We start from the raw sequence: 10,259 nt of genomic DNA, 5'->3' as shown, positions 1-10,259 counted from the left end.
CTTGTGTGTATGGATGTCTCACTAGATGCTTGCAGGAGACCAAGTTTATGTACTTGTTCAGGCTTTGGCAGAATACCTACAACTGAATCCAGAATGCTCTACTTAATATCCATTCTCCATCCACATGGATTAAAAACAGTTCGACCTCCCCTAAATAGTTTGAGGACAAAGCAGAATCTCACAGCAATCTGAACAGGAAAAGGAAGCCAGTTAATAAGGGGTTACCCCTGAAGGAAAAATAGCAAAGAACCTATTATGGTTTTTGCCTGTTACATGTCTCCTTAATACAGTTTTGAAAGCTCTGACCTCACTGTAATAATCTGGATCGTTTTAACTCACAGTGAATACATTAATCCCCCTTCCTTACTTGTAATACTGATTTGAATCTGTCAACTATTTCACCTACGATTGTCTTCCTGACATAGAGGAGCTCATGATACAAAATGTTCACTGAAGATTAATCTTCACTCTGCTGGAGGTAGACGCTTCATTTTGAAAGCCTCCAGAACAATTAAAGAATGTCATTTTGTCCTTTGAAGGGCATGACTGTCCTTAGCTCATTCTCCTTCTGTTGTTTTCTACTTTTCTTGTCAATGCAGCTGGCATTTAACCCAGATGCTGTTTCTGAATTGTCCCTTTCTTCCCTCCCCTTGCTCCTTCTTTTCTCCTGTCAGCATCTCAGTATTGTGTGGGGGATGATTAATGATGGTACAGAGGGTGCTTATTGATCCTTCAGTGAGGAGGGATGAATGCTTCAATGCAGCATTTTAAGAAAGGGATATATGTTGGCATTTTAGTTATGTTGTAATATTCTTCACTACAAATGTAGTTGTCTTTTCTTGCACCTCCTCATACACGTCCTAAGCACTTGTCACCTTAGTCACAAGCTTCACCATCTCTGGCCAATATGAGAGTTGTACATTCCAATTATCACAGCTGAGATTATCTCACTCAAGACGTGAGGTGGGCTGAGGTTTCTAGGTGGACAGAATTTATTTCTGCCTCTGCTGCCTGCTTGTCTTGTGTGCACTCTCTCTGGCTTCCTGTTATAGCAGTAAAGTGTGATCCAAAGCAGGATTGTGGGTGAACAATTGGGTCATTTTTAAGAGAGCAAAATCTTTCAGTGTTACACTGTGTTTTCTCCCTTCCAATATAACTAAGAATTTCCTGACAACGGAGGCATATGTGAAAACTAATTTGGTTTAAAAAAAAAGCAACAAACAAACCAAACATAAGTTAGACAGTGACCTAGTGATCTTCAGTGTTTCTTAGTTCTTCCTAGCAACACCATTTCAGATTTGCACCATGAAAAAAATATCAGTGAAATAACTTCCCATAAGCAGTAACTGAACAGTTGTAGGTTTTTTTTTAATAGGGTATGTCAGCCCTTACTGCCCTTAACTTGTTGTGTGTGCCCTAGCAATGGAGAATAATGTTATCTTCCTCCCTACCACTAAGATTAAGGAGGGATCATTCCCAATTGCAGCGATGGCAGTATCAGAAATAACTCTCAGCCCTGTGGCAGCTCTGGGTTTCCCATACTTTCTTTTACACAGACCCAGCTGCTCCTTATGCCCTCTAGAACACAATGGCACACTAGACTCAAAATAAATTTTAAGAGAAAATTTAGTTCCATGTGTTTAACGATTGGTCTGTCTGTAACTTAACAATTCTTTTCTGTGCAGCCTCCTTGCTCTGTGTGTGTACATGATGCTGTAACATGATTGGAGTTTAACCTTGAATTCTTGTTTTTTATTATCTGTAGCTAAATGTCTATAATATGTGTGCCTCTAATACCTGTGGGTTACCTGAGGGTTTTGGGGTCATCCTAGGACTTCTTATCAGATAGATATGTGGGGGTACACAGAGTGACAAGCTTGTGAGTCACTGATGTGTACATGTACAGTGATACTGTAGCTTCCTCATACCAGAAATGCGCTTAGAATCCTAGATCTATCAAAGGCATTCTGACTCTTTAAAACTTAGGGATATCACAGGTGAAGCTATTTGGAGATGAGCTCATGTGATTTTGAACAGCTAGCTAAGTAAGAAAGGGCCAACACTCAGGACTTGGTATTTATACCCTGAATATGTAATATAAAAGTCAGCAGGGAGCAAAAGGCTTCCTGAGGAGCCACGCAGGAAATGTGCTTATATTGGGAAGCAATTTTGAGCTGGATGGATTTAGACAAGGCAGATTGTGCAGCTACAAACCTTCTCTTTCATCCTGTAAAGGATGCACCAATGGGCATTTATTTGTCAGGAGATCATTTTGGGCACATGGTAGAAGCTCCATAAAAGACAACATTACCTTCACTCTGCTTAGAAGTCAGTGCCTTGCTCTAACAACTTTGTTTTGTCAATATCTGTTGTGCACACATAATTTAGGTATTTCTTCATCAGTGTGATTTCATAAGATCTGAAACAGAGCGGGGTTGAATGGATTGCTTAAAGCCTCCCAGCAAAGAGAAAGCAAGAGGATTAGAAGGCAGTAGTGAGTTAAATATTGGAAATTGCTGTTCTCTGAGGTTGGGGGAAGGAGTAAACCCAAGCCATTGAAATTTCATATAATGAGGTTATAGAGTCATGGAATGGTTTGAGCGGGAAGGGATTTTTAAAAATCATCTAGTTCCAACCCACTGCTGTGGGCAGGGACCTCTTCCACTACAGCAGGCTGCTCAAAGTCCCTGACCTTGAACTCTCCCAGGGATGGGGACATCCTTCACTTATCTAGGCTACCCATTCCAGTGTTTTGCTACTCTCATTGTAGAGAATTTCTTCTTAATATCTAGTCTAAATCTACCTTGTCTTGACACCTCACAGGGCATATTCAGTACAGTCCTCTGCCTTTTGAGCTAGTGGGAAATGTGTTAAGTTTATAATCTTCTTTAAAGTAGAAGATGATAGGCATTTATATTACAAAATTTGTATTTATATAAAATTTATACATTTATAAAAAATATATTCATATTTACCTTAAAGAAGTGGAGAGAAGCAAGAATATTAAGTCTCCAGGAAATCACACTGTAGTTTGTCTTTCTCATGTAGGCTTTTCTGTGAGGTTCTTCTGTTCATATTCTACTTGCATATTTCCTCAGTGCTTTTCTGATTTTATTTCCTCTTACTTTTTCAGTTCTGGTTGTCCCCTTTGGATAACTCATCCCACACACATCCTTCCTGCCTATCTTAGTCTGTCTCTGCAGACCTCACAGCACAGGTTCCTGCTCTTTTTCTTTACCCTAAATACTTATTTGTTTTTTATCCAGATCTCTGCTGTCAGCTCTTACTCCCAATATCCATTTCCACCCAGCTTCACTTCCCAGCTCTTCAAATTTATTTTCTATAATCTATTCCTTTTTGTATGGTGTTTGGCACAGGTTCTCTCCTCCTTTGACTTGGGCAGCTTCTTCCCTTTTGGCAGGATACTGGAAAAATCACTGAGAGACTGGAGGGAATGAGTGCCTTTTCAAACATGGTCTGGTTTAATCTGATAACCTCCACTGTGTTTTACCTCCTTAGATGTGAGAATTTTGCAAATGGGCTAAAAAACTAGTAGCCAATGAACCTAGAGAGAATTGGGTTTTCTCAGTATAACAAGCAGAAGGGATCTGAAGAGACACATGGCTTAGATTTGTGTGGTAAGAAAATCCTTTTGTACAAACTCAGTTTTATTAAAACCAAACTGTGAAAGCCAAACCTCTTAATATAAATGTCTGAATATTTTATAATTCTCTATTTGGTTGGTTCTTCATATTCTTAATATTATATTCTTAATACGAAGCCCTTCAGGAAAATGGCTTTCTTATGGCATATTCAGTAGTGAGGATCCTTTATTTGTTACATTAAACATTTACAGTCCAATGTCTAATATCCCCAGTCCCCTGAGGTATCAGAATCAGAATGAGTTTTCCTGGCATTCACATCTACTGTAATGTTCTGTCTCAAGGCTGTTTTGTTTGGGATTTTAGTGGGTTAATCATGGTATTAAGATCACAAATTGAATCCTTTCATAAGAATAAACAGGTAAGTTAATTGAATTTTAAAATATATATAAGTATGTTTAGGCTTCCTTCATTTGTGTCCTCAATACTATTAAAGAGTTCACTAGCTCTTGGTATTCAGCGTAATGGGGACTTAATAGGTGGAAGATTTGTTTGTTGCTTACAAATTCCATAGCTAATTTCATGAGGACTTAGGAAATCACTCCTGATCTTGCAGTTAATTAGAACACCAGGCTGGCCATACTGCTGCATCTGCCCAACCCTCCTCCTGCTGATCCTTGGTTTTGGTTAGTGTTGCTAGGATCAAAAACCTTTCTGCAGTACTGGTTCAGATTATGAAGCAACTGCCTGCCTGTCTCATTTCCTGGTGTTCTTGCACTGCTGCTCATCACAGCTGCCTGGACAAAATCCTTTCTCATCATTCAGGGGGCACAAAGGAACTGGGAGATGGATGCAAGTGGCCAGAAGAGCAGGCGCCTCAGGAGAAAAATATCCGGCACTTGAGTGCTGTGGCTTGGCTCATGATTTGAGACTATTCCTTATTTTTGGCACAGTGGCATGGGTGGGTTTATCCAGATATTCACAGGAGTGGACAGTGTGTGTGTACATGGAAAGTGGTTTTGTAGTGTCTGTGCACTTGATGTGTTTGCACTCCCACCTCTCTCCTGGCATATCCAGTAATCCCTGTGCCCCACGGGGATTTAAACTGTCCACATCCTCATCCACACAGCAAATGCAGAGGCTCCTTTAGTCCTGGATGAAAGCACCCACAATGTTACTATCTGCTATGCATGTTGACTTGGCCTTTAAATGATTTATCGTAAATTAACTCATTTTGCCTCTGTTGCATGCTATTACACTATTTGTAGAATGAGCAGCAACCCGAGTTTCTATCCCATTATCAACCACTAAGCATTTGCTTTTGTTTTAGAACAGCAACTATTGTGAGGCACTTTGTAAGTCTTGGCTGTGTGGTGCATTTTGATTGCTTATTGTGGTTTATGATAAAAATCAGGGCTGTGAACATTTTCCTTGCTGAAAGCCAAATGGGTCTTGAGAAAGGAGCCAACCAAGCAACAAATGAACAACAACAACAAAAATTGGCAAGCAACATTTTAACATATAATTTAGTGTTATCCAGTAATGACTTTAAAGGTTTTTCAAAGGCCATGAACCATATGGAATAGAACCACTTGAGACCCACCTCACACATTACACCTTAGCTAGCTATTGACCCCAAATACCATAAATCATGCTGATTCATGATTTCCAAACAGTTAAGGCAGCATTTTTCTTTTTAAGGACAAAGTCGCACAGCCCAGTTTCAGAACTGTTCTAGGAGCACTAAGAACCAGTATAATGTAATTTAATTAAAGCTGTGAATCACTACTTCTTCAATCATTAGATGAGATTCACAAAGTATCACCACTAAGATATCTATTGCATGCTAGTTTTTTCTTTTTTTAGATATTTTGCTGGATTTCTTTAGAATTACAGTTGTTTTAAGGTTCTCCTCTTTTGGTCTGTTGGGAATGGTGATAGTTAAGGATTCCAATTCTGTTATCTGTGTTGTTTTGTCAGGTCAAAGCTTTAGTCCCCATTAAGTGTAGAGGAGAGAGAAAAAATCTGTGGTGACAGTCTGTGAGCCAGTGTTCTAACTCCCTAGTGCTCTGTAGCTGTTGGAGGTGTAGCCATGTCTGCTACAATTCAGTTTTTAGTGCTACAAATGAATGTAACAAACACTTCTCTCAGTAAGGGCTGCAAAGGGATCTGTTCAATTGAATCTAGATAGCCATTAAGAAGTCTGCAAAGAGCTTAAGGGGCTCCTGCCAAAACAGGTTAAGCAATAATAAACACTAAGCAAAGAGAATCAGTCTGTAGCCCAGAGCACTGGAGGGTTTGAAGCAAGCCCTGTTTCTGACCCTCCTTCCACTTGCTTGTGTCTCAGTCTCTGTTCTGCAGCGAAAGAATCTCAGAGGTCTCCATGAGCACTGTTTCCACCTGGCCCCTCTGAAAATGTGCAGGGGGACTGTCATCACTGTTGGATGTCAGTGTTGTTTCAGGAGTTGTGTGACCTCTTCCTTCACACCTATTCCTTCTTTATGTTCTTGTTCTTGCTCCAGCATTTTTTTCCCTGCTTCCCATTGTCCTGGGTCGGTAGCTCTTCTGCTGTTCAGTTTGCTTTCCAAACACAATTCTGGCAGCATTTCTGAGCCCTGTGCTGGCCTCTGAGGTCTACAGTGACCTTGACTGCAGCAGGAGCTCCCCAGCTCTTTTCCCTGGAAACCACTGAGCTCCTCTTTGTGCTTCAGGCTTTGGTGGACCAGAAAAATAGGAGCTCTCTTTCCCAATATCTTTTAGCACTTTCTTGTTCTCTTATCAGAATGAAGAACTTGTAAGTATTTAAATACATCTCTCCCACTTAATCAACTTCTTTTCAACAGCAGGAAGGGTTGCAGCACAGTTGTGTTTTCTGTTTATCTCAGAAACCTTGGTGATTTTATGTTGCTGCTTGTTATCCAGTTATCAGAATTGTTTATGAGTTGGTATTCTGTTCTGCTTCTGGAATATTTCATGTGAGAATTTAAATATCTTTGCCACTGCTCCCATAAATTTTTGGCCATTATTTGATTAAAGACCCTTCAGGGAGAAAAAAAGAACTTAATTCACTGATTCACTTTTACAAAATTGGGTACTCAAGAATTTTCATTGTTTTATTTTTATTTAATGAGAACTTAGTAGGTAGCTCTCTTGGAATCTTTCTTGTTCGCTCACTTTTTTCTCTTTTATTGTATTCTTTATTAATTATTTTTCTTTTTATGATTTTGTTGTGGACTCTTTGGTGGCAAGAACAGAATGAATGTGAAAATGTCAATCTCCTTTTATTAAAAGTTTTGCCCTAACCTGAAAGGTTTTACTATATTTTCACAAGTTATCTTTTTTTTTTTTCCTGACTAAATATGGAAATGTGTTGATTCTGTGTGTAGATGGAATAATATCTGTTTTGGTTTAAAAGCAGCCTTCGATAAAAATAACCTGGTATTTTTAGATTTCCCTGATATCAGGCTGGGATTTCTATTGCTTTAAACCTGTAGAATTTGAGTTCTGAGAATAAAATATCACTCTTATTTCAAGATACAAGTGTGCCCCCCATAACTCTTGTTCTGGGATATGTTCCTTTGTTTTACAAATAATATTTGATGTTCAGATTTGAAAATGAAGTACTCAATTTAACTGAATATTTTTTAACTTCTTTCATGAAACCATGAAAGTTGGTTGAAAATGAAATATTTGATAATTATAAGTGGGTGAAAGTGATGATGATTAATATGCTCTTGCTTTTACATAACTATTAAGGTTTAGATAGCAGAAAACTTTTGTGAGGGTATGAAAAAAACAACGTTGGAAACCATTGCAAGTCTGTAACAGTTCAAGAGACTTCAGTTAAAGAGGTTTATCTTTGTTTCTGATTTTTTCAGCCATTCCCCTAGGGATCATAGTTGTACGAGGAGATTGTGACTTGGAGACTTGTCGTATGTACATTGACCGTCTGCAAGAGGTGAGGCCTTTGGGAATTCAGGTATCACTCACAAACCTGTTTTATGCTTCTTCCCATTCTGAGTGCAGGGGTCTAATAATTGCAAGAACCACGTATCAAGAGTATTGAAATTTGCCTACCATTGAGACCAAATTTCTAGAATTAAGATATGATAATAAAAGTACTGAAAAATGTTCCCTAAACAGGAAATTAAAAATCATACTGATTCCTTTTAAATTATAATAGAATTGAAGTGGATGGGTGTGTTTACTTCTCCTTGATTTATAATGGAATACTAGGACTTTCCATATACTTTGTTGAAAGTACATAAATTATGGATTAGAAAGTGTGTTATGCAAGGATAAACACTGTGGCATTTGAGTGGGTCTAATTATGCAAACATCGTTCTCCAATAATGGAGTAATATGAGACACCACTAAACACAGCAAATATCAACTAGATATTTTCAAAGACACAGAAATGGGTGTTCATGCAGCTAACAATGGTTTTGCTCTTATTCTTGAACACCTTGCCTCATGAGAGTTCATTCTACAATACACCCTGGGAAATGCAGACTCCAAATGCTTCATTATCCAAATCATCTTAAGTGCGAACTCCTTTAGTGATAAAACTAACCCCTTTAGTGATTTTTATTAATGTATTATCTCTGATTTTTTCAATCTCTTAGTGATAGCTTTTAAAAACATTTACAAGTCTGATGACATTACATTTATAAACAATTTATATATGAGCATTTATAAGAATTTATAAATGGTTGGTCTAGTTTACGTAGGAACTGTGAAGCTCACCCCTTCCATTGAACTCTTTGGGAGCCATTGACTTCTATAGATTTTGGAACTCCACACTTGCAGTCTGAGTATGAAACTTAGTATTTCACTTCAGGCCTTCACTTTGCATTTCAGACAGGATTCCCTTCATCAAGTGCATTTCTGGACATTCAGACCTGGAGTGGGACTATTATTACCAGACATAAATCCGTATTGTAAGGTGGTGCATATTTGAAGTATCCAGTGCAGGAAATTACAGTGAAATACTTACGATGATGATCTCATCAGATAGATTAGAAATGTGATCTCACACTGAGTTCAGGCAGTCTTAGGTACAACCCCTGAAGGAAGCACAGCTAGATATTTTGGTTGAATTGCCCATAGTGGTTATGGAGGACTTGTGTTTCTCCAACCTTTTTCAGAGTTTGTACTAATTTTTGCATGTGTGCTTGATTTGGCTCAGTCCTGTTTGCTGGGAGTAGAGATGCCAAGGTTTGCTGAGCTCTGCCAATTTCCATGCTGCTGCAGGGCAATAGTCTGCAGGCCAGGCTCTTTAGTAGACTATGTCATGTGCTATAACTATTTGACTAAATCTCTATTAAAATAAATTAGATGCCTGAACCCTGTTAAATGTCAGGACCATTCTGGTATGACCTTCTTGGAGTGAGGTTGTCTCAAAATAGAGAGAACTGTCAGTGATTTTCTTAAGTGCATTAATCACTCAGAAATATTTGCAAAAGTGTCTTAAAGATTTATGACATATTTTCATTAATTTTGTTGCTGATATTGTAAATTTAGGTAGTTCTCTTGGAACAAATAGTTTTTTTTAACATGATAAAATACATTAGTGTCATCTCTTTTTGAAACTAGTTTTTTGGGCCAAATACATACAAATCTAAACTTTGAGTGAGCTTTCCTTGGCTTTTCTGTGGAATTTGTTTCATATGCTTAAAACCAGTGAAAAATATTTGCCAAATGATTTGTGTTTGCCCAATGACTTCAGATAGTAGAACTACAAACAGCTCTTGTTGTTGCTTTAATCTTTTTCATCACTGTCCTGTCTTTCATTCTCCCACTAGGACCTACAGTCAGTAACCTCTGCTACACAAAGAGTTCATTACCAGGTAAGATAAGCTTTCCTTTTAGTATCAGAACAGAAAGAGGCTTAAAAATAGGAATGACACTCTTTGCATTTGAACCCATATGTTAGATGAATTTCTAATTATCTGATTATCTGATTTACCCTTAAATATTGGAAGCAAGTTCTGCTTTCTCCTGGACAAGTTTTATGGAATCACCTTTATAATTAGCAAAGCTTTATGATGCTTGTGATATTGCAATAGCAGTATTTTCCACATTGAAGTGAATGAGAAAATGTGTCCTGTAGGACAAATGACAAAAGCAAAATTGTTTCTTTGTCTGAGAAACTGAACAATGACATGTTGTACTGCATAGCCGTTGTAATAAAGTTAATCAATGAGGGGAAAAAAGGTGTTTTAGCAGGACCAGCTTCTTAATAATTCTGTACAGGACATAATCTTCAGGGAATTTTTTAGTCCATCCTAAGCACATGTGTGTTTTCTGCATGAGATAAATAGGTTTTCGTTTAGGTGGATAGTTCTTAAAATTGGTCTTTTTGTGTTTTACAACTTTATTCTACAATTTATGCAATACAGAACTTGTTTTTTCAGTTGGAAGTATCATTCAAGACTGTGTATTTCTCTCAGTAAAATAATTCATTGTAGAGTGCTTAAATTGGAAGTAAACTGAGTGAGACTAACTCTACTGACTCCTGAAATGATGTGATATTAGCATGGAGATTTGGCACAGACCATGGTCAGTTGACATAGTACTTAGGATCACAGGACAAGTTTGCATGGTGCTGATAGCATCTTTCTAGAAATAACAGTGCAAGTCTTGTTGGATCAGCAG

General features: G+C 38.0%; 1 protein-coding gene across 1 annotated transcript in view; it reads left to right on the top strand.

Annotated features, from left to right (window-relative positions):
• Positions 1–10,259, top strand: part of LOC102037395 (diacylglycerol kinase iota-like) — a gene marked incomplete at its 3' end in the record, with an annotated part of 114,999 nt that overhangs the window by 97,582 nt on the left and 7,158 nt on the right. The window contains exons 23-24 of the mRNA XM_031061424.1: positions 7,481–7,560; positions 9,407–9,451. Coding sequence (XP_030917284.1) covers positions 7,481–7,560; positions 9,407–9,451 — 125 coding nt within the window. The remainder of the gene's footprint in view (positions 1–7,480; positions 7,561–9,406; positions 9,452–10,259) is intronic.

The sequence above is a fragment of the Geospiza fortis genome, unplaced genomic scaffold (genome assembly GCF_000277835.1).
Source record: "Geospiza fortis unplaced genomic scaffold, GeoFor_1.0 scaffold8, whole genome shotgun sequence".
Lineage (NCBI taxonomy): Eukaryota > Metazoa > Chordata > Aves > Passeriformes > Thraupidae > Geospiza > Geospiza fortis.
The sequence above is the reverse complement of the archived record's forward strand: the minus strand, read 5'-3'. Positions and strand labels throughout refer to the sequence as shown.